The sequence below is a fragment of the Zootoca vivipara genome, chromosome 2 (genome assembly GCF_965207765.1).
Source record: "Zootoca vivipara chromosome 2, rZooViv2.hap1.1, whole genome shotgun sequence".
Classification (NCBI taxonomy): domain Eukaryota; kingdom Metazoa; phylum Chordata; class Lepidosauria; order Squamata; family Lacertidae; genus Zootoca; species Zootoca vivipara.
The window spans coordinates 89,580,599-89,604,890 of NC_142584.1; the positions used below are offsets into that span (position 1 = coordinate 89,580,599).

Sequence of the window (24,292 nt, forward strand, 5' to 3'; positions counted from 1 at the left end):
ACTTGGCAAGGCTAATACTGCCTTGTCGACAGAACACAGATTTCTTTGCGAGAGCAGTGATGGAGCTAATCTATGGTCATGATGATGTGAGTTTTGTAAGCTGATCACACACACAAGAATGCAAAACGATTGATTGGAGGTTTCTGCCTGTGAAATACATCACACCATATCTCTGCATTTGCAATTATGCAAGCATTTCCTTCCGAGATCTTGAGCCTGTGCTTGTTAATGGATCAGGACTCGGTCACAATAATATGCCAAGACCGGAACAGAGGCAGGCTTTAATTTGAGCCAGGGCAAAGTAGCAGGACCTGTTTCATTGCCAAGTTTCAGCTGTGGGGTCTGCGTGAAGAAGTAAGAGAATGCAAATGTGTACGGATAAGTTCCTTTGTCTCCCCACTCAGTAGTCACACCCAGTCTCTGAAAATCTGGGATAAAGAGAGAAGACTACTAAATCAGAAGTCATGACCCTGAGGTAGACCAGAACCCTCCTCTATACTTTGGTATCTACCCTTACTTTCCTTTGGAACTTGGTACCTTGATCCCAGTGAGACGCGAGTGGCGCTGTAGGTTAAACCACAGAGCTTAGGGCTTGCCGATCAGAAGGTCGGTGGTTTGAATCCCCATGGCGGGGTGAGCTCCCATTGCTCGGTCCCAGCTCCTGCCAACCTAGCAGTTCGAAAGCACCTCAAAGTGCAAGTAGATAAATAGGTACCGCTCCGGCGGTAAGGTAAACGGCGTTTCCGTGTGCTGCTCTGGTTTCGCCAGAAGTGGCTTTGTCATGCTGGCCACATGACCTGGAAGCTGTACGTCGGCTCTCTCACCCAATAACGTGAGATGAGCGCTGCAACCCCAGAGTCGGTCACGACTGGACCTAATGGTCAGGGGTCCCTTTACCTTTACCCTGAACCCAAGTGGAGAATCCAAAGCACACGTCAAAACTTATTGCAACCCCATAGCATCTCTGCAAAGCACCATCTCTGCTCCAGTTTCCCTATTAATGCCATATCACAGAATCCCACAAGTGACTCCCATCGTATGCCTTTCCCCCCAATTCTGGGACCTTGTTCCAGCTGTGCTATCACCATGTTGCTGTCTGATGCTCCCACTGTTGTTAAAACAGGTCGATTATAAATGCTGGCTCCGCTTGGGTCAGAGTGGGTCTGTTGGAAGGCTCTGTTGTAACTGCACATTGATGTCAGTTGAGAAAGAGCCAGGCTTGTTGGTCTGATTCTCACTTTGGATATGAGAGATCTTCAGGGCAGGTGTGGTTCTCCATAGGCTGCATATCAAAATTATGGGTGTGGCAAAAGCTGCAGTTCCGAATGCTGTCTTCCAAAGGTTTCAAATTATTTTAAATAATGTCTTTATCATTCATACATTATTATTTTTTATCATTTATTCATTATTAAACAGAGGTCCCCACCCCCATTTTTTTAAATGACAAATTTTGAATGGGGTTTGGGAGTGTCACAAAAATCTTTTTTGGGTCATAGAATCCCAGTAGGGGACCTGCAGAAGCAATACGTTTTTAAAAAAATTAAAAACTTAATGGCACGTGGTGGGGGATTTGAAGGCCACAAAACCTGGTTTGGCCTCACAGTATCACATGTATCAGCCTTTCTCAATCCCCAGATGTTGGACTACAACTTCCATCATCCCTAGCTAGCAGGACCAGGGTCAGGGATGATGGGAGTTGTAGTCCAGCATTTGGTGGCCCAAGGTTGAGAAAGGCTGCTATATTATTATTGTTGTTGTTGTTGTTATTATATTGATATATTATATTATATTGAAAAGAAGATTCCCTGGAAAAGACCCTGATGTTGGGAAAGATTGAGGGCACTAGGAGAAGGGGACGACAGAGGATGAGATGGTTGGACAGTGTTCTCGAAGCTACCAACATGAGTCTGACCAAACTGCGGGAGGCAGTGGAAGACAGGAGTGCCTGGCCTGCTATGGTCCATGGGGTCACGAAGAGTCAGACATGACTAAACGACTAAACAAAATTATTATTACTATTACTAGACACTGAGGGGACCAGAGTTTTGGAGTTGGGGGGACGGACAGATATAGCCTGCTTTAGAGCCATTGTTAGTCAGCACTAGACTAGACAGCCCAATGCTCTTAAGTTTATATAAGGCCAGGGTGGGAAATCTGGGGACCTTCAAATGTTCTCAGATTCCAACTCCCGCCAGCCCTTTCTAGAATGGCCCGTGCTCATGGATGATAGGAGCTGGAGTTTGATAACATCTGAAGGGCCACAGCTTCCCACCCCTGCCTTACATCACTCTTGACCTTACAATACATCATCATATAAACCTACAGGGCCAAGATTTTTGTTATTGCTGTAGGAAAATAAAAACATCTATCTGCTTATTAACAAGATTGCAATTGTAATTTTGTGAGTGAATGATTAGGGCAAATACAGGAAGGGCAACATCCAAAACTACTCAAAAAGCACCAAAGGCAGAAAGTTTTTAGGTACAGAATACATTATCTTTGGAGCAGAGGATTGAGTCTGTTGATCCATAGAGCCCTCCTAAGGAGAGTCAAACACAGTGAAGTCCATATTTTTCTCTCTAGTCAATACTCCCTACATCTGTGTTTCTGCCCCAACCCTTTTCCTTTCCGACCTATTGCTGCTTCTGTTGCAGAACACATTTCCTTTGATCCGAAGCATGAGAATGCAAGGTATTAGGAAAGCAATTAATCTCCTTAGTTACAAGAGAAGGATTGTGGCATTAAATGATCTGGGGCGCTTATATCTCTTACCTCATTAGTACAAAGGCTAATTAGATTTATAACAATTAGAAAGCTTTACAGCATTCTGAGAATTTTTGGGAAGGATGTAAGATTTAGGCAGCTCACTCTATTTTGAACAGAGCAGCTTGAAGCATACTTAGAGGATGCTGGAGAATAATTGACTTAATAGGCACTTGGAAGTTTTCATTCTGAGGTTACGACATTGTTTCAGCAGAGGCACTGCCCTGGGAATCATGGACGTACCTCACATTGGAACTTGGCTTACCTGTAATGGGTGACTGTCATTTTCTCTTTATTGCAGTGCAGAGTATGAACTGGATCTCATCACAGCACCCCCACATGTAAAAAAGCATGGATAGCCAATGTGGAATTTTCCAGGTGTTGTTGTTGGAAAACAACTCCCATCACCCCCTGCCATTTGTGCACCTGCACTTTTCAAATTTTATTTTAAGGGAAAGCAAGATCTTGCGTAGTACAGGCTGGGAAACAACAGGCCCTGGGCAGCAACAAGCCCAGCAGCCAGGGAGTTAGCATGCTCCCTCCCCCTGTTTCTGTTGTCTTCTCAGTTTTAGAAACATAATACGGGCAAAAGCAATAGAGATTAAAACTCTAATCCTGTTGATGACTGAAAAACCTGAAGCTTTTACAATGGCGGAATACCTAAAACTTTAAACTGGGACATTGTTGTGATGTTTACACACATGCTGGGGGCGGGGAAGGTTATTAAGAAATCCCTAGGCAGGGCTTTATGGATATTCTGAGCCCTTGCAACTGGAATTAGTTTGGATGACGTATATTCAGCATGGAAGCATTCCAAATGAGAGAAAATGTTCGTGGTGTAGTATTTCAGACGGAGGAAGGCGGAAAAGAAACCCAAAGGTGATCAACGGAATAGGATAATGGAATATAGGAAACTGTCTTATACGAGGCCACACAATAGTCTAACATCAAACTACGGTTTTATGATCCTGGCTTGTTCCAAAGCTAGTAACCATAGTTTCCTTGTTTGGACGAAACAGGAAACCATGGTTAATTAGAGACTTCCTGGACAAATCACAGCTTCCATAAAGAAATTGTGATACAGACAAGGTGGTTGTTCGAAAGCAGTTTCATGTACACTTATCTGAAACAGACCATTAACTGCCAGTTAAAAATGTGCACCAGTCATTTCCTACCCCCCCTTTTTACTGCCAATGATAACTTCCTTATTGAATGACCTCTGATAGGCTGCCAACACTTTCTTTGCCTGTTTCGTTTTAGGTGGCCATTGCTCCTTGGTGGCTGCCTGTTAAAGGAGCTAACTGGAAGCACCCTGAGGGTCCCGATTCTAATATCTCAAACAGGTGAGCCTCAGATAGGTATTGGGTTTCAGCTGTGGTATTTAAGGCTGCTTCTCACTGGATATTTTGAATAAAGGATGTACGGTATGTACATTTCATCAATTATGAAAGCCACATTATTTCTAATGCAGCTTTTAAAAGAGAGGTAGAGGACCTTGCTCTGTCCTTTAAAAGGAAGAGCAGCAGTTTTTGAAAGCCATTTGTGCCCATAATTGATGTAGGGTGCATATACTTTGCTCATGGACATCTGTGCCCAGATACTGAACACTTAGTGAGAAAAGGGCCCTTAAGTACATCATCTTCTTCCTGTGAGTAATGAGATCCCTAGCTTCCTGCTCTTTGACCTGTCTCTTTCCTTTCAAGTTTCCATGTTTTTCTTCCATTTTCCTCCCGTGAACATTGATCGAAGCGTTTCTTTGCTAAAAAAACAAAGACAATAAAAATAAACAAAACATTTCATTGTATGTTATTAAGACCTTCTTTGAAAAATGGCACCATGGCTAGTGAACAGCATTAACCTATTGATACGCATAGGGTCTGAGAACCTATTTTCTGTTAATAATAATAATAATAATAATAATAATAATAATAATAATAATAATAATAATAATAATTATTATTTATACCCCGCCCATCTGGCCGGGTTCCCCCAGCCACTCTGGGCGGCTTCCAACAAAACACTAAAATACAGAAATCCACCAAACATTAAAAGCTTCCCTAAACAGGGCTGCCTTGAGATGCCTCCTCATATTCTTTACAGAGTATTTGAGGAGGATGGAGGGCATGCAGGGTTTCTCTTCATTTCCCCCCAATAAAGCTACCATGTTGTATCAGGGAGCACTGTAATATGGTGAAGTATTCTGGGCTTTCCAGACCTTTTGGACCACAATTCCCATCAGCCCTGGTGTGATGGTTGGGGCTGATGGGATTTGTAGTCAAAAACATCTGGAGAATGCCAAACTGGAAAAAGGCTGCAATAGACACTTAAAAATGCATATGACTTCAGATAAAAACAGGACATTTAAAAACAAACCCTAAGAGAAACTTTTATATTCTGATTTTATTCTGTGAACTGCCCTGAGACCTGCGGGTATAGGGCGGTATATAAATTCATTAATTCAATAAAATAAAATAAAAAGGCTGCTCCAAATCCCCAGCACCAAGAACACAGATTTGAGAATTTTTTGGGCTGTTTGTAGAATATGTTAAAAGTTGTGTCACAGCTGTTTGGGTTCTTCATATTTGCTCCTTGGAATGGCCTCCTTTTGCTCTATTATCTGAAGTTGTGTATATTTTTATATTAGTTTTTGCTTGTCAATTTTAATGTGAGCTGTTAAGCTGCCTCACAGGTACGTTTTCTGTTAGGCTAATTTTATTAGGTTGAATCAAGTATGTAGCAAATCTCATTTATATTGTCAAAATACAAAAAGCCAAGGTAGCTAGAAGTGGCTTCTGCAAGGCAGGAAAAGAGGGATGGAAGAGCAGAAAATGACCTAAAAGGCCTCAAACATTCATGGAAAGCTTTGTTCTACTTCATTTATTCTCAAAATTTATGCCTTCCCTCCTTCCTGCACCCCTTTCCATTATTATTATTATTATTATTATTATTATTATTATTATTATTATTATTATTATTGTGTAACATCACAATGTGCACCCTTTATTTTTCTTACCTGAATCGCTTTGTGGAATGCTACAACAAATGAAGTGGCCTTGAGTCTGTCATTAGCATGCATTAATCAGATTCTCCCCCCCAGGGCTGGCAAAACTTGGCATATTCTTCAAATCCTTTAAGACAAGAACCACATCACTGTAATATCATCTGATGCTTGCTCCTCAGGACAATTCCGTCACTTGCTCTCCGATGGGACGGAATGAGAATGAACTGACATCAAAAATAGTTACACCAGTTGCCAGGAGATAATTAATTAATTAACAAAAAGAGGTCAAAATTAGCGCTAAATAACAGTTCTAGAAAGCAGCTCCCTTTTGTCCTACTGCATTCTGGAAGTTTATCATCCTGACCTAGGACAGGTCAAAGGCATGCTATTCCAGAATAGTATTCTATAATAAGAAGGCAGTGTAATACACTTTCTTATTATAGAGCAGCGTTCTATGATACTTTCCTTTCTGGGTTTTTTAAAAACCCGAAAAAAGAGGACGCCAAATACAGATGAATAAAATGGGTTGCTGAGTTTGTGACGTGTAGAGAATGCTGTTCGCTAAGGGAGATTCAGACAAACTATTTTGGCAAGGCCATTATCTTATCGGGACGGCAGGAGTGAAAACTCACAACATGTAGTCCGCATGTGAGGGAGGTGTGTGTGTGCGTTGGAGAAGGGGGGAGAATCAGAGGGGAGAGATGAATGAGCATTGCTAAATGCACTTTTGGTTACCGTTGGCTGGTCCTGTGGCATGCACACACGTCATTGCTCTCCGAATCAAGTTAGTGGTGCAACTCTCTGGCTTGGATTGGACGTAATGTTCCTGTTTTTCTTCTTTAAGAAAACATAATGTATTAAGCTAGAACTAGGTGTCAGAATGCCACACATACTCCCTCTGCCCCCTCTGTGGTTTAATGTCTGTTTACTAAACCAGGATCTCAAACCACAATTTGATCATTGTTAAACAGGACGTTATTAAACCACAAATCTCCATTTTGGACATCATGTAGAGCTGCAGATCAACCAGATCTGGGCCAACGTGAGAGCACAAATGAAGGAAGTCAGGTGAGGGATAACAGGGGAGTGTGCACGTCTGTTTCCTGGCTTAATTAACTATAATAAAAAAAAATTCCTTCCAGTAGCACCTTAGAGACCAACTGAGTTTGTCATTGGTATGAGCTTTCGTGTGCATGCACACTCATACCAATGACAAACTTAGTTGGTTTCTAAGGTGCTACTGGAAGGAATTTTTTTAAATTTTGTTTCGACTACGGCAGACCAACATGGCTACCTACCTGTAACTTTAATTAACTATGGTTTTATTAAGCTAGGTATATTTAACCCAAGATGAAATTTTCAATGTCCCATTCTTTTCTTTTTTTAAAAGCAATTTTGGATAATGATGAGCATTCAACAAAGTTTGCTTAGAACTCATCAGAGTATTGTTTGCCGTATCGTTTTAGACATGTTGTGCACACAAAATGAAAGTGGTTTCCAAAGGTCTGAATAACACTTCAAAAAAGTGACACCATATTGATCTTTAGGTACCTGATCTCCTTTGTATTTAAGTGACTCCGCTTTGCTCATATATACACGCCAAAACCAGTTTTGTTACTTCCCTTGCAATTTCTACCTTCCACGCTTTTCTGAGCCATTGCTTCACTTTCTTTTTACCTCCAGCCATCTTTGTATGTTTGTGTTGTGTTCTTTCGTTCTACCCACTTGAGCCTAATGAGGGGAATACTAGCATTGGGAAGGTTGCATTTGTTTAACATGCTTCGGTGGGCTCGTACCTTTTTGCGTCAAGCAGTTCCATGGTTTGGTGTGATGCTCTTAGTGTTTCACTGTGTAGGACCTGTGCTGAGGTTAGTTAACACCTCTGATGCCCTTGATCACAACATTTTGTTTTGTTTTTCTTCTTCTTTCAGAATGGATCATCCGGTTCTTCATGTTTCTTGGAATGACGCTGTGGCATTTTGCAGTTGGGCAGGAAAACGACTACCAACTGAGGCTGAATGGGAATATAGCTGTCGCGGGGGCCTTGAGAATAGGTTCTTTACTTTTGATCCTATCCTTATTGCAAGTGGAAGCAAAAACAACAAAGAAAGCCCTTTCCTATATATGCTTCCTTAAGTCGATCCTATATACCCCCCATCAGTCTTTAAGTCTTGCTAGTCTCACCTTCTAAATAGACAACATGCAACCCCCTAATAACTTAAATTGTTTAAGTTTTAACTATGAGCCCTACAAATCTTGTTACTAACGAAGACTCCCCCCCCCACCCGTCATCTTGTGATGAAGGGAAACCTGCTGGAAACCTGGATGGGGAGAAGTAGCTGCCATACTAGAAATGGCATTTTCTATTTGGTGGTAAACAGCTATATGCAGAAGCATCACCATAATAGAACTTTAATAAATACACATGGGGATCCGTGAAAAGGGGGAAGAGGAAAGGAATTGGAAATACACATGGGGATCTGTGAAAAGGGGGAAGAGGAAAGGCTTGACTATTGTAACTCGCTCTACGCAGGGTTGCCCTTAAAACTGACCCAGAAACTCCAGCGGGTGCAGAATGCCGCGGCGAGGCTCCTTACAGGGTCCCGGCCGCGGGATCACATTCATCCAGTGCTTTACCAGCTGCACTGGCTCCCGGTGGAGTACAGGATCAGGTTTAAGGTGCTGGTTTTGACCTTTAAAGCCCTATGCGACTTGGGACCCTTGTACCTACGGGACCGCCTCTCCTGGTATGCCCCGCGGAGGACCTTAAGGCCCACAAATAATAATATTCTGGAGATCCCGAGTCATAAGATGGCTAGATTGGCCTCTACTAGAGCCAGGGCCTTTTCAGTACTGGCCCCAACCTGGTGGAACGCTCTTTCCCAGGAGACCAGGGCCCTGAGGGATTTGTCATCTTTCCGCAGGGCCTGCAAGACAGAGCTGTTCCGCCTGGCCTTTGGGTTAGACTCAGCCTGACCCCTGTGTTTTTCTCCCTCATGGCTTGGATTTATGGCCTACTTGAAATGAGGCTGCACTTTAAATTTTAATACTGTATTTTAATCTGTATTTTAATTAATTGTTTTTACGTTTTATTGTGGTTCTGTTGGTGTCAGCCGCCCTGAGCCCGGTTTTTGACTGGGGAGGGCGGGGTATAAATAAAAATTTATTATATTATTATTATTCGAGGCCCAGTCCCTTCCCATATTCCTTTAAACTGTGAAGGGACTTCCTCATACACATTTTAACATTTCCTAATGCCAGGGAGTGGTTAAATTCTGCTGTTTATGTTGCATGGTGGAAATTGTGACCCACAAAGCATGATGTATAAATCTCCAAACTTAATCCCATTATTGCTTCTGTTTCTTAAAGCCACTTTGTGTTTAAATCAGAAGGATAATACAGTGTCCCCTTTTTGTAAACAAGAGCGCAATCTTAATCTCCTGTTCGTATGACTTACATTCTGCTTTGTCTATCCTGTTCATCTGGACCTCCAGGATGTCAACTATGTAAGAGTTCCAGATTTCCAGTTCTTGTTCCTTTTAGGTAAAAGTATCAACAGTGTTAGAGGAACGCGGGTGGCGCTGTGGGTTAAACCACAGAGCCTAGGGCTTGCCGATCAGAAGGTCGGCGGTTCGAATCCCTATGACGGGGTAAGCTCCTGTTGCTTGGTCCCCAGAGTCGGTCATGACTGGACCTAATGGTCAGGGGTCCCTTTACCTTTGCCCTTATGAACAGTGTTGCTTTTTGATATTGTGAGGGACAGGGGATATCGCGAAGTCCCTCCCCTCCTGAGTTCAAGCCCATCCCCGAGCACAGGGGAAAGCAGAGGGAGCTCCGATTCCAGTGAGGAAGCAGGAAGTCGTGTCCGAGGCTCAGGCAAGGTAGCGGAGCCAGGGTCCCAGGTGGGACAGGAAGGGGCAAATAAGGGGGGGAGACCCATCCCCCAACTCCGGAATTACGGAGAAAGAGGAGGGGAAAGAGGATGGGTCTGCCAAGGCTTTTGTGTTGGGGAAAGACGCGCCAAAAGCCATTCGGAGGTTCTGCAACGTAATGACCCCATCGTTCCGTGTAAATAGCAATGACTTCAGCACTGTAAATACGCAGCACCAATAAAAGAATAAAATGCAGAGCTGCGTAGCGTCGTTACTCTGAAGTAGCCTGCTCCGGCCACTGTGACAGCAACCTCCGAATCATTTTTTTGGGCTACTTTGGAGTTGCCGGGATGAGTGTGTCAGAGGCGGAGAAATGGCGGCAGATCGCGGAGAAAGCCCAGCAAGACCTGCAGCAGCTGGCGCAGCAGGCGCAGGGGGAATTAAAGGCAGCTAAAGAAGAAACCAAGAAGGTCCAGGACGACCGGCTACAACTTGCAGAACAGGTGAGAGCGCTCCAGGAAAGAGAGCAGCAATTAAGGGCGGTGGCGGTAGACCTCCAAAACAAGCTGGATGCAGAGAAAAACAAGGCGGGAGGGGCACCCCAAGTCCAAGTGCTGCCAGGAAGGAGAGCCGGGACCCTAGTAAGCAAGTTCAATGGAGACCCGAGGGAATATCATGGCTTTGAGACTGAGATTGTGTATGCTCTTGAGTTGCACCATGATGACTTCCCTGATGATGAGCACAGGGTAGCGTTTATTGTGGAGCACCTTACCGGGGCAGCCAGGGAGTGGCTAAGACCGTTAATCGCAACAAAGAATCCTTGCATGAAGAATGTCAAACTATTTCTAGAAGGTTTGAAAACGATGTATTCGTCCGATAGTCATATGGACCAGACTAAGGAGGAACTTCATAATTTACGCCAAGGAAATATGACAGTTCGCGCATATTGGGCGAAATTCACCATGCTGGTGCACAGACTGGGGTGGGAACTAGAGTCAGCCCCAATGCAAGCGGCGTTCTACTTGGGTTTGCATGAGGAGGTGAAGGATGAGCTCTCGAGAGGTCCAAAGCCCAGTAGTATGGATCAGCTGAGCAAAGCGGCTCTGGCGGTGGGGGTGAGACAGGAATCCCGATGGAGCGACAAGCAAGCAACGCGCGCAAAGCGGGCTTGGTTCCCACGGTCGCAGGAGAAGCCACTCCCCCAACAACCCTTTCAAGCCACGCCTGGGGCCAGCCAGGACCAGGAACCCATGCAGATTGATAGCGCGCGCGGGCTTTTCAAACCCCAGCGGCGCCAAGACGCAAGGAGGGAAGGGGCGGGAATTGCTTTCTCTGCAACTCCCCCCAGCATCTCGTCAGAGACTGCCCACATTGCAGGGAGTGGCAAGGAAAGGCGGGAACGGTTGTGCCCTCCCCCACTGACGCAGCACCACAGCAGGGAAACGGGAAAGCCTGGCTGCAGGAGACAAGGGGCAGCAGCCAGGCACAGTCAGCAGACAACAGCCCCAGCCCGCCCACCCGCACAGAGAGGAGCAGAGCCAGCCCACCCCTCCCAGAGCAGGAGTGGTTCTAGAAGTCACGCTAACGCTCCCAAATGGCTATCCATTGACGGTCCTCGCCCTAATTGACAGTGGTGCCTCAGCCAACTTCTTCTCGAGAACCTTTGCAGAAGAGCACCAGATCCAGCTTCTGCAGCTGGATTTTCCTCTGCACGTGGCAACCATTGACGGCAGAGAGTTGCTGGGAGGGGCCATCACTCATCAAACCCCCCCCCCATGAGAATGACGGTGGGAAGGCACTCAGAGACACTGGCATTCAACGTCACCACCATCTCAGACCCCCCCATCGTCTTGGGCATGAGCTGGCTGGCGCGCCACGACCCCTCCATCAGTTGGCACCAGAGATGCATCACTTTTGGATCGGACTTTTGCCTGGAACATTGCATGCAGCACCAACCAGGGGAGGGGCCTCCGATAGCCACGGTGGCCACCATGCACGTCAAAGGGGGTGAGGCGATACCCAAGCCGTACTGGGACCTGCAGGAGGTCTTCAGCGAAGCGGAGTCCGACCACCTACCCCCGCACAGGCCTTTTGACTGCCAGATCAACCTGGTGCCAGGGGCCACTATACCCCCAGCCAAGCTGTACGCCATGTCAGACCAGGAACTGGAGGATCTGCGCGCTTTCATCGACAAGAACCTCAAGCGGGGGTTCATCAGAGAAAGCAAGGCAGCAGGGGGCAGCCCGGTCTTCTGGGTGGACAAGAAAGACACGCAACAGCGCCGTCTTGTGGTGGATTTTAGACGGCTGAATTCAGTGACAGAGCCAGTGGCTTTCCCCATGCCCAGAGTGGATGATCTCCTGACAGCGGCACGCAGGGGTAAGATTTTCACCAAGCTAGACCTGAGGGGGGCGTACAACTTGATCAGGATCCGGGAAGGCGATGAATGGAAAACCACGATGTTCACGCCTCTGGGCTCTTTTGAATATCTGGTGATGCCCTTCGGGTTGCAAGGGGGCTCAGCATGCTTCCAGGCCTTCATGCACCACGTCCTGGGGTCCCTCCTTTTCAAGAACTGCTTGGTCTTCCTAGATGACATCCTTATCTATTCCGCGGACCCAGTGCAGCATGTGAAAGACGTCAGGGAGGTGCTGCAGCGCCTGAAGGAGAACCACCTGTATGTGAAGCTGGAGAAGTGCAAGTTTCACACCAAAGAGGTGGACTTCCTGGGCTACAAGCTGTCAGACAAGGGGTTAGCGATGGACAAGGACAAGGTGCAGGCCATCCTGGACTGGCACAGCCCCAGGACGCGCAAGGATGCCCAACGCCTACTAGGCTTCGCCAACTTCTACAGGAAGTTCATCAAGAACTTCTCTCGCGTTACGGCTCCCATCACTGACTGCCTGAGAGGCAAGCAGAAGTTCAGGTGGACACCAGAGGCGCAAGCAGCGTTCGAAAGCCTCAAGAGGGTGTTCGCCTCGGACCAGAACCTGTTCCACGTGGTTCAGGACGCGCCCCTACGCGTTGAGACAGATGCTTCTGATAAAGCTGTGGGCGCCATTTTGTTGCAACTGGACACCAACAGAGAGTGGAGACCCTGTGCCTTCTTCTCCAGGAAGTTGACCCAGCCAGAGCGAAACTACACGGTGTTTGATAGGGAACTTCTTGCGATCCACGCTGCGTTCCAGCACTGGAGACACTTCCTGGTGGGCGCAAAGCACCCCATCCAGGTGTGCACAGACCACAAGAACCTGGAGTTCTGGAGAAATGCCAGGGTGCTCAACCAGCGGCAGATACGGTGGGCAGAGTTCTTCTCGAACTTCAACTTCTCCATCCACTACATCCCGGGGGAGCAGAATGTCAGGGCGGATGCCCTCTCCCGCAAACCGGAGTACATGGAGGAGGAGGCGCCACCAGCACCCAGGCACATTTTCCCCCCGTCAGCATGGTCCTGCGGAGCAGCAGTGGTGAGCGAGGCAGAACTCACAGCACTGACGGCAGCGGATGAGTTTGCCAACCGCATCTTCAGAGAACTGAGAGGGGGGAGGGAGCAGGCAAAAGACTTTGCAGAACGCAGGGGGCTGCTCTTCTACAAGGGTGCACTGTACCTGCCCACCACCCAGCTTAGACGTAAGGTCCTCAAGCAGATGCACGACAACCCAACTGCGGGGCATTTTGGAAGGGACAAGACCGCTCACCTAGTCATGAGACACTTCTGGTGGCCAGGGGTGCGGGAGGATGTCAGAGACTATGTAAGGGGCTGTGACACCTGCCAGCGGGCAAAGGTGGTCAGAGCAGCGCCAGCAGGATTGCTGGAGCCCTTAGCCACACCACACAGGCCATGGGAAGTGGTGTCCATGGACTTCATCACAGACCTGCCTTCTTCCAGGGGCAAGACCGCAGTGTTGGTGGTGGTGGACCTCATGTCCAAAATGTGCCACTTTATACCGTGTGCCAGAGCGGTCTCTGCAGAAGAGACAGCCAAACTGTTTGTTGACCACGTATTCAGACTGCATGGCTTACCTTTAAGAGTTATTTCGGATAGAGGCCGCCAATTTGTGTCCAGGTTCTGGCGGCGGCTCATGAACCTCCTGCAGGTGGAGGTCAGCTTGTCGACGGCTAGACACCCGCAGACCAATGGACAGGCGGAGAGGGTCAACGCCATTCTGCAGCAGTACCTGAGATGCTACGTCAGCCAGAGGCAAACGGACTGGGTGGATCGCCTGCCACTGGCAGAATTTGCCTACAACAATGCAGTGCACGTCTCCACAGGGGTGTCGCCCTTTAAGGCCAACTACGGGCGCGACCTCAGATCTTTCCCGGAGAGGGAGGGGGAGGAGGAGGAGGAGGGCCCGCAAGCTGAGGATTGGGCAGAGGAACTGGAGACGGTGCACCAGCAGCTCAGAGAACACTTGGAGAGAGCCAAGGAAGCATACAAGAAGGGGGCAGATCGCCACAGGCGACGGGGAGGTCATCAGGGTGGGGGACAAGGTTTGGCTGTCCTCGGAGGGCCTTCCCACCAGAGGGAGGTGCAAGAAACTGGCACCCAGAAGGTTGGGCCCCTTCACGGTCACGCAACAGGTCAACCCGGTGGCCTTCAGACTGGCACTGCCAGAGGACATGAGGGTGCACCCAGTGTTTCATAGATCGCTGCTGTCGCCGTACAGGGAAAGCAGCAGGCTCCGAGACAGCGAACAAACCCCCGAGGGAGGGGGGGAGAGGGAAGGCAGGGAGCAACTCAATGAGGCCACGGCCATCCTGGATTCACGGAGAGGGGTGGGGGGCCTGGAGTACCTCATGGCATGGGAGGATGCTCCGCAGTCCCAGAATGAATGGGTCCCGGCCACTCAGATACAGGAGGAATTCTTGGTGGAAGAATTTCACGCCCTCTATCCCCACAGACCCAAGCCCTGGCACATGGAAAGGGAGGGGGAGGAGGAGGAGGCACGGGAGAGCAGCTCACCATGGCGCTGGGAAGCGGAGTTTGAGGAACCGGGAGACGAGGTATGGGTGTCACCGAGATCCACCCAGTCAGAGGCAGAAGCAGATTGGCAGCACATTTTTACCCCCACCAGCTCGGACGCCACGGACTTTTTGGGATTCCAGTCCTCCCAGGCGGAAGGGGGGGGCTCGCAGGACTGGGGGGAGGTGTTCACACCGACGGGCTCGGAAGGTACTGAGTTCTTAGGCTTCGAGTCGTCCCCGACACCTGGGGGGGACTTGGGGAGGGGAGAAGGAGAGCTTGGGAGGGGGGTGGATGTGAGGGACAGGGGATATCGCGAAGTCCCTCCCCTCCTGAGTTCAAGCCCATCCCCGAGCACAGGGGAAAGCAGAGGGAGCTCCGATTCCAGTGAGGAAGCAGGAAGTCGTGTCCGAGGCTCAGGCAAGGTAGCGGAGCCAGGGTCCCAGGTGGGACAGGAAGGGGCAAATAAGGGGGGGAGACCCATCCCCCCAACTCCGGAATTACGCAGAAAGAGGAGGGGAAAGAGGATGGGTCTGCCAAGGCTTTTGTGTTGGGGAAAGACGCGCCAAAAGCCATTCGGAGGTTCTGCAACGTAATGACCCCATCGTTCCGTGTAAATAGCAATGACTTCAGCACTGTAAATACGCAGCACCAATAAAAGAATAAAATGCAGAGCTGCGTAGCGTCGTTACTCTGAAGTAGCCTGCTCCGGCCACTGTGACAGATATGTTAAAATATTGCCTTGTAAAAACTATCACATAGGTAGAAAATGTTAGGTACTGTACATGTTTTTGACCTACTTCTTATGGATTAAAAACACTTATCTCTGTGAGGCATTGGGAGCTATAAAACTATCATTGAAATTCATAGCCACTCTTTTCTCTCATTTTTGAACCTTCTCTCATCTCCAAGCCAGAAGCTGCCTACTGTTGCCCTGAATAACACTTGCCTGTGCTTTTCCCAACAGACTTTTCCCCTGGGGAAACAAGCTGCACCCAAGTGGTCGGCACTATGCTAATATCTGGCAGGGAGAATTCCCTACAAGCAACACTGGGGAAGATGGATACCAAGGAACTGCACCCGTAAGTGTGGTGGATGAAATAAACTGGAAGCATCAGCGTAAAGGTGCATAAACTTGGGAGATCATGGGAAACATAGATCAATTTCAGACAAAGGCATAGAGTTCAATTTGGACGTTTTCTCTCTTTTGCTGCTGAAAAGCTGAGCAACAAATTCTTTCCCGTGACATCTGTCCCACCTGAAAATGGGGAAAAGTCACTTTGTGGTGACTTTTCCATCTAAAAAATGGCCACATGTCACACTAATCTTTAGTATGAATGCAGGAAGAGACAAAGCCGGAAAAAGATGAGGAGCAGGAAGTTGGTAGTCTCTCTTTCCTTTCCTTTCTTTTTTTGTAGGCTACTTGGCTTTATGAACTGATGACTGAAGCCTCCTTCCTATTACATTGCAAATGTATTTACTGTACTAACCGGTTTTGTCAATGAGAAACATCCGGCTGTCTGCTTGCCCTATGCAGGGTGTCATTTTTCTTGCTACAAATCATTCTCCGGTCACAGATGTCAGGATCAGCAAGTAGACGATTGACAACTTAACAATTGTTCTTGTAGATGCAGTAAGAACAAGTTGTTTCAATCCATGATGGGGATTTATGCCTATTGTCGCTTAGCAAGGCAAAATGTCAAGGATTTTGTAATCCGATTGTTTTGCTCTTACATTGCCAAACCCACGCCTGGACATCAGTCCTCACCTGAATGGTGTCCTTGTTCATGACCCTGCATATTTCCTTTCTGCTTTTCTCCTGCTAACCTTCTGCCAAGGCCCAATCTGGAAATGTTAGTTTTTAGATATGCAGTTGGCAGGAAAGCAGGTAGGCAGCCTGGAACTGGTGCAGTGATTGGACCAAGATTGGCTCTCATGCTTTCATTTGATGACAGCGAGGCAGGCTCAGGATCCAGCAGATCCCAGGCTGGTTCAGTCCCCGGTTGGGTCTTTCCGCTTGCTGCCACTGATGTGATATTTGGTTTTCAGTATCACAATATATCACCAGCTAAACAAGACGATATACTGATATATCACGGTATCTGAAATAAGATGGAGCTATGTAGAGGCGAAAGGGACGCAGGTGGCTCTGTGGGTTAAACCACAGAGCCTAGGGCTTGCCGATCAAAAGGTTGGCGGTTCGAATCCCCGTGACAGGGTGAGCTCTCGTTGCTGAATCCCTGCTCCTGCCAACCTAACAGTTCAAAAGCACGACAAAGTGCAAGTAGATAAATAGGTACACCTCCGGCGGGAAGGTAAACGGCATTTCCGTGCGCTGCTCTGGTTCGCCAGAAGCGGTTTTGTCATGCTAGCCACATGACCTGGAAGCTGTACGCCGGCTCCCTTGGCCAATAAAGTGAGATGAGCGCCGCAACCGCAGAGTCGGTCATGACTGGACCTAATGGTCAGGGGTCCCTTTACCTTTATGTAGAGGCGAACATGGAGTCCTTGGAACTCCTACTAAATTATGGGTCTAAATCACCACACACCACACACTGATGAAATCATCACTTTCATCACTGATGAAATCATCACTACGGAGGCAAGCCAAAACAGGACTTTGGTTCGGGGCTTGGATACTAAATGGCAGTATTCAGGTCCAGGACAATCCAAAATACAGTGTGATGAGTGATAGTGAATACAAATAATCTGGGAAAATATTGAACAACAACAACAACAACAAATATCTAAATTTGATGTATATAATTTTATGAAAATTAACTCAATGATAGTATGCTTCAACTAAACCATTAAAGACTTCTGGCCAATATATTAATGTTCTTCGCAGTTTCAGGGACAAATTTAAAATTTACCGTAGTAGTAGATTTAGTAAAAATATTACTTTAACATGCATATGATTTTCTACTAATTTAAGAGTAATTTCAGTAATTTACTAGTGTCAAGTTGCATCTCCTTCCCCACTCAGAGGGCAAACTGCAATTCTATGTATGAGTAAGCCCCACTCAGTTCAACTAAACTTACTTCTACTCTCCTGGGAGTAAGCCCCATTGAATTCAGTAGAGCTTAGTTCTGAGCAGGCACACATTTGCTTGCACTGCTTAAAGATAAGCACCCACCCTCCCCATCATACTCACCTCACAGCAACCACCCAATCTCCCTTTTCAGCATAAGGCAGCAACTGTTAAATCTTCCCTACTCCATTCCCCACCTCCCACAGAAAGCTCTTTCCCCCCCCAAAGCCCCCATCCCACCAACCCTCTCCCTTTTTATCAAAGGGAAGCAGGAAGGGCAAGCAAGCAATGAGATAACATCCTTTAATATTTTTGTTAACTTCCTTTTTTATATGAGAGAGAGCTCTGCGCCAGCAGAGTGCCACTGATGCCACTGGGCAGGCAGCAACCGATAAGACGCCAGTAAAGCCCAGTAGGGCTAGGTGGAGGGACAGCTTTCTCCAGTCACCCCACCTTGCCCAGCGGATGGTGGGTTTGGATAGCTCTGCCCATTATTGACTAATGCCATATATATACAGATAGGTGAAATACCCAATGAGATATGAGGTCTTCAAACAGGGACCAGATTTATTTATCTTCTGGATCAGGGGAGAAATAAAATGAAAAGTGGGAGGGGGGAAAATATTGTATTGGCTTGTGTACCTCTCTGTTCTCCAATAACCTTTGTTCTTTTTCTTTTCTTTTCTTGGCAGGTAACATCGTTCCCTCCTAATGGTTATGGCTTGTACAACATTGTGGGAAATGCTTGGGAGTGGACCTCGGATTGGTGGGGTGTTATGCATTCTGCAGATGAAACATACAATCCGGTGAGCATTTTGTTACTGATAAGCATAACAGATAGGCACTCATCTGTTGCTTTGCTCCTTCTCTGATTATATCTCTGCATGTGACAGTGCAGGTTAAAGAAGGTTGCACCTAATACAATGGCTGTGTCTACACTAGGAGCCCCAGGATCTTTTCCACAGCCACCCACCCCATATGTAATTTGCTTTGGGATCCAACTCAAGGTGCTAGAATTGACCTTGGAGTGCCTGGTGTGCTATGGTCCATGGGGTCACGAAGAGTCGGACACGACTAAACGACTAAACAACAACATTAATTTACATTCGTAGCCCTGAGGTTGTGGATTGGTTTTCCAGAAGGATGCTCACTTTCCTCTTATTTTTTTAGAAAGAAAAGTGAAACCTGCTGCAGTTGAATAACAATCATACATGTGCCTTCTTTTTACAGATTGTGTACACACACACACACACACACACACACACACACACACACACACGCATACACACCCCTTTATCACTTGTCCATCTGCTTTTATGTTTGAGTTTGCACCAAACAGCTCTGTTGAATTGTCCTATCTTTGCAGCCTCAGGTTTGAGTGTCTCTGGGTGATTTCTTTTCAGTGAGTCAGATTGTTGGCCCATCTAGCTTAATACTCTGATTGACACTCAGCCAGCATGGCCAATGGTCATGGGTGGATGTGGGAGATGTCATTTCTAAGGCAGTGATGGGGAGCCTGTGGTCCTCAAAAGGTTGTCTCTCTCTGCCTAATCTACCTTATATGGTGGTTTTGAGGACAAAGGGCACTTTCTGTATGCTTAGTTATAAGCAGCTTCACAAACCTTGGATGGGAAATGTGGTATAAATACCAGCCTGCTGTCTGTATTCCTGCACGAAATCTCTGACGGCATTAAAATTTGACAGATGACTATCTGGGGTGTAAAGCTTTCAGCAGTGAAGGTGTTGGAAAAACTGTTCCGAGTGCAGCACATCCTCGTCATGTTTCACCTCTAGAGGAGATTCAAAGCTAATCTGTTATGGTGCGTTAAAAAGTCAGCAGGCTCAAATATAGAAGGCCATGCAGGGACTCCTGCACATCTGGGGTGGGCAGCCTTTTTCAACCTGAGGGCCACATTCTTTGCTGGACAAGTTTCCCAGGGCCACATGCCAATGGTGGGTAGCAAGGGCAAACCAGGGCAGGGAAGTGTCTACACAAACCCACATCCGTATTGAGCAAAAGTAGCCAAGGTGTTGCCGTCCAAATATTGTTGGGACTACAACTATAGACTACAGCTGTGCTGGCTGGGGCCAATAGGAGTTGGAGTCCAACAAAATCTTGGGGGTACCACCTTGGCAGCCCCTGATGTAGAAAGTCTCCCGTTCTTCCTTTGGACTGTTTTGTTTGATATGCAGACATTGGATTGAAATATATATGAAGACTCATATTATTCAACATGGCTGTTGCATTAGATGCCTATCTTTGTTGTTGATTAATGCTATTAATGTCCTATTAATGCTATGGAATGATCTGAAAGAAGCTCCATTTTTGAATACTTTTGAAGATCCTCATCATCTCAACTTGGGTTTGTGGCTGCTTTACCTCCCTGCAGCTCTGAGCTGCATTGTTTGCCTGAGCCCAGCGTTGGGGGTGGTACACCAGCGGAGCAGTAGCTGGGAAAGCAGGTGGCCCCCAAATGTGGATTCCCATCAGCCCCCCTCCAGCATGGCCAGTGGTCAAGGATGATAGGGGTTGTAGTCTACCAACATTTGAAGGGCACCTCACGTTGGCAGTAAAAGTGGATGTGGCGGCTGTCTGGGTTTATTTCCTTCCTGCAAAGGTGTTACACTGCAGAGACGTCTTTCAAAGTGAATGATGGTCCAGTCTGGAGACAAAGCAGATAACAAACATCTGTAGTAGCATCCAAGGGGGAAAAGAATGTTAAAACAGCTGTATAGAACACATCTCTTATTCCTGATGTGTTTCACAGTCAACTCTCTTTTCTTCCCCGAGGGTTAAGGTTTTAACAAGTGTAATATTCACTCATGAAAACAGTCTGAATCCCCACAGACAGGAGCCTGTTATGCTTGTTTGAATTTGAGGCAGTTAGAATCTGCTTATCTCTGAAAATATATCTGAAGTTGCCAGCCTGTTTCATTTATCTGCTTAAGAGTGGTTTTGAAGAAATTTGCAGATTCTAGACACGTTGACTTAACCAAACTTTAAAAAAATGAAAACTTTGGGCTCTGTGAGATGGACTCACTGATTTTCCGGTTATCTTTCATGAGTGAATTTTTCATTTGTCAAGAACTGCTCTTGAAACACATTGGGGGTGGAGGGCGGCATCCCTCCCCACCCTTCCTGTCATGGGGGGGTGTCTGTCTGTCCTTGGGGTTGTTGTTCCCTCTGAGGGCGAGTTTTAAAGATTCTACATTGCCCTCATGCCCTGCGCATAGGCTTCCCAAGAGGCATCTGGTTGGCCTCTGTGGGAAACAGGATGCAAAACTAGATAGGCTTTATCTAGCTGGGCTGTTGCTCAAAGTGTTATTTTTTTCTTGCAAAGAAACATGTCGCGCCATGTTCCTCTTCAGCGTGCGAAGATTCTGCAGATCTGCTAGCTTGGAACAGGAACTTTTAATTAGCCACTGAATCTGAAAGCGCAAGCAAAGCTTGATGCTCAGACCTACAAAACACTATTGCCGTAAAGTAGTAAACACAAATTCTCCGGGTGACCTAAATAATCAAGAATTCTTCATTACTCTAATTAAGATTTCCATCAGGCTGCTTCTTTGTTTTGGTAAGGCTTTCTGTTTTCATGCTGGGGTCAAGGCATCAGAGCTTGAGGAATGGAAGAAGTTGGGCTCTTGAGCATCATCCTGAACAGTAGCCTTTTCTGTCGTTTTTCTCTTTCCATTTTGGTGCAAGGCTGCTGCGGCACAGACCAGGAGCACACAGCTGTGTAAATACAGGAATATCTTTCCAAATTTAATGCACATCTCCCACTTTCAAAGACTCTTCTTTCCCCCCTCTAACATCCCCCTTGCGATTCCTTCTGCTTCCCACCACCACCCCATGCTGGTTTTCTCCTCATGACACTAGGCTGGTAGGCAGCCCCGGAGTATGGAATTAGAGCGAGGCACATGGGATTAGGGCCTTTGGCTAGAGCAACATCTCTCTCACTTTCTGCTGTGGAGGAGATTTACATGCTTATTTTAATTTTTTTTTGTCCAAGTTATCAGATTAGGACAGGTTGAAGGAGCTACGTGTGTTTAGCTTTGAAGAGATTGCTATTAATGAGAGATGAGACAGTTGTTGTCAAATACTGAGCTGTGACATAGATGATGCAGCAAATTTTGTTTTCTGCTGCTCCACAGGGTAGGACCCTGAATCAATGACTTCATATGACGAGAAAGGAGAACTTTTGACCAAACATTAGGAACAACTCTTGATGGCACAAGCTGCTTGGCAATGACGCAGACTGCCTCAGAAGGTGGTGTGATCTTCTTCGTTACAGGTTTTTTTTTAAGTAGAGGCTGAATGGCCTCCTATGAGAGATGCCATAGGCGGCTTCTTCTTCTTCTTCTTCTTCTTCTTCTTCTTCTTCTTCTTCTTCTTCTTCTTCTTCTTCTTCTTCTTCTTCTTCTATCACTTGTAGCTGAGTAAGATTGTCTTCCATAAACACGGTTTTAACAATGAGTCCGTAAGTGACTGTGGAGGCCAATTCTGGATCCACACGTCCTTCCACAGAGGGGACTTTGGTTCCCGGGCAGGAGTTGATCACAGTGTGGATTTGCCAAGTGTGCCTTCCTCTTAGCATGTTTCTCCCTTGCGTTCTGAGTTCGAGTGTCTTGAAATTCATTGAAACTTTCTTGGCAGGGCGTGGACTAGATCAGTGGTTCCAAATGCCAAGAGAACGTTCAATTTTTCAGCTTTGCTTCCCCTTCTCCAGGTTTTCTGAACACTCTCTTTCTTTCTCTCCCTCGCTTTCCCCATCCTTGCAAATGAGATACAGCTCTTTCTTTAGAAGGGAGCCATAGTACTAACTGTGAAGGGCCGCCTCCACTGTAGTAACTTTAGCTCTCATTGGGATCATACCGTTGCAGAACCTCACAGGGGTCGCAGCTGTCACTTTACCAGGGAGAACGAAAAGGGAGAAGGGGACAGACAGATGTGAATGCCTGTGCAAGGAAAACCCATTCACTTCTCTTTCCTGCTCCGCATACCCACTCATACAGAAGCAGTGAGAGCCACTCTACCTGACGCACACACAACCAACCAGTTGCCCCATTCCCCTTTCCAAATGATGGATCAGCTGCTCCCCAGGCAGTTAGGGGTACCCTTGCCCAACTCTGAGCCACCAGTTTTTGTTGGCATCCAGAGGGTTGAAAGGCTAGCTGACTAGCCCCCAGCTGCATCGTCTCCTTCCAGCTGTCCCACTGTGAAGATACATCGGCTTCTGTCTCCAACATAAATCAGTGACCCAGGCCTCCCAGACACTGGGCACACTTTATCAGCGGAGCAAACAGAATAGGCACGAGACTTGTGGAAGCATACTAAGGATTTATTAATCATAAATCAGGATGAAGAAACATGTCAGTGGAAGTTCCCAGCAGACTGTAAACAGACATGTGACACATAACAGTTCCATGTCTGCAACTAAAGGTGGAATGGAATTTCCCAACAGTTTTCCCCTTGAGGGGAAGGACAACAGGAAACACAGCTGGCAATCTCAATGGGATAGACTTTATCTCTTCCCCTTGAGGGGAAAATGAACTGAGGAGCACTAGTTGCAAAGCTTTGCAGACCCACTGGGATAGCTCCAAGGACCCTAGGTTATTTCTTTAGGAGTTTAGTATTTTGACATGGCATTGTTTCAGTATCTGGTGTTTCCTGATCATGTTTGCTAGCAGAGTTGTGAATGAAACAGCATAGCTTCTTTGAATTATCAGTAGCAAACCAAACCATTTTTCCTGATAGTTCCAATGGAGCAAGGGCTGGTTAACAGTGAGGGCTAGTTGTATGTGAGAAAAAGGAAGGACTGAACGACTGTCTCCTCGTGTTTTGTCAATTATAACTTATCAGCTTGCAGAGAAGCAGCCAAGCATGAGTGTGATAAATGAACCATGCTTCTTAGCCTAGAGATGGCTTTTAATTCCAGCCCTGTTCAGCTCTTGGAAATGCATGGTTGCTAGGCAGAACTGTATGCAGTTCAGCACCGAAAGGCTAAATTAGCTGTGTGGCGCCACAGCAAGTTAGAGCTCTCCATTTTTATACATGGACAGTTACAGATTGGTGTTTTGAAATGCATTTTGGATTGTTTCATAAGTGTTAGCAGATGGGGGACAGTTTAAATGTTTAAAGAAGCACTTGTAAAACAAGCTTTTATGGGTGCTGTAATGAGACTTGCTTTCCCTTGAATCTGTCTTTGCATATTCTATCTCAACCAGTTTCCAGGCTTAGTAGGGACCTTTCCTGGTCCATTGGGGTAAGCAGGCTTGAAGGAGGGAAGCAGGATTCCAGGTTGAGTACCACCTTCTGGCCTGAAGACTTTCCCCTCAGTTTTCCTTCTTGGGTCTAGGCCTCAGGGATGGACCTAGGTTCTGAATGGAAGGGATACAATGCCCACAGAAACCAGGGTTGCGTGCACACCATACATTTAAAGCCCATTTTAAGCACATGCCTTTCCTCCAAAGAATCCTGGGAAGTGTAGTTTATGCCTCACAGAGCTAAAATTCCCAGCCTCCTTAATAGACGAAGTTCCCAGATTCTTTGGGAGAGCTTTAATTGTGCTTTAAATACATGGTGGGCTCACAGACAAGATGCACTGTGACCAGCAAAGAAGCCGAGCAGATACAGGGCTGTAATCAGCCTGCCTAATTTCTG

General features: G+C 46.8%; 1 protein-coding gene across 1 annotated transcript in view; it reads left to right on the forward strand.

Moving 5' to 3' along the window:
* Positions 1-24,292, forward strand: part of SUMF1 (sulfatase modifying factor 1) — a 62,728-nt gene that overhangs the window by 18,190 nt on the left and 20,246 nt on the right. Inside the window, exons 4-7 of the mRNA XM_035106599.3 lie at positions 4,024-4,106; positions 7,696-7,818; positions 15,567-15,681; positions 18,324-18,437. Of these exons, the coding sequence (XP_034962490.2) occupies positions 4,024-4,106; positions 7,696-7,818; positions 15,567-15,681; positions 18,324-18,437 (435 nt within the window). The remainder of the gene's footprint in view (positions 1-4,023; positions 4,107-7,695; positions 7,819-15,566; positions 15,682-18,323; positions 18,438-24,292) is intronic.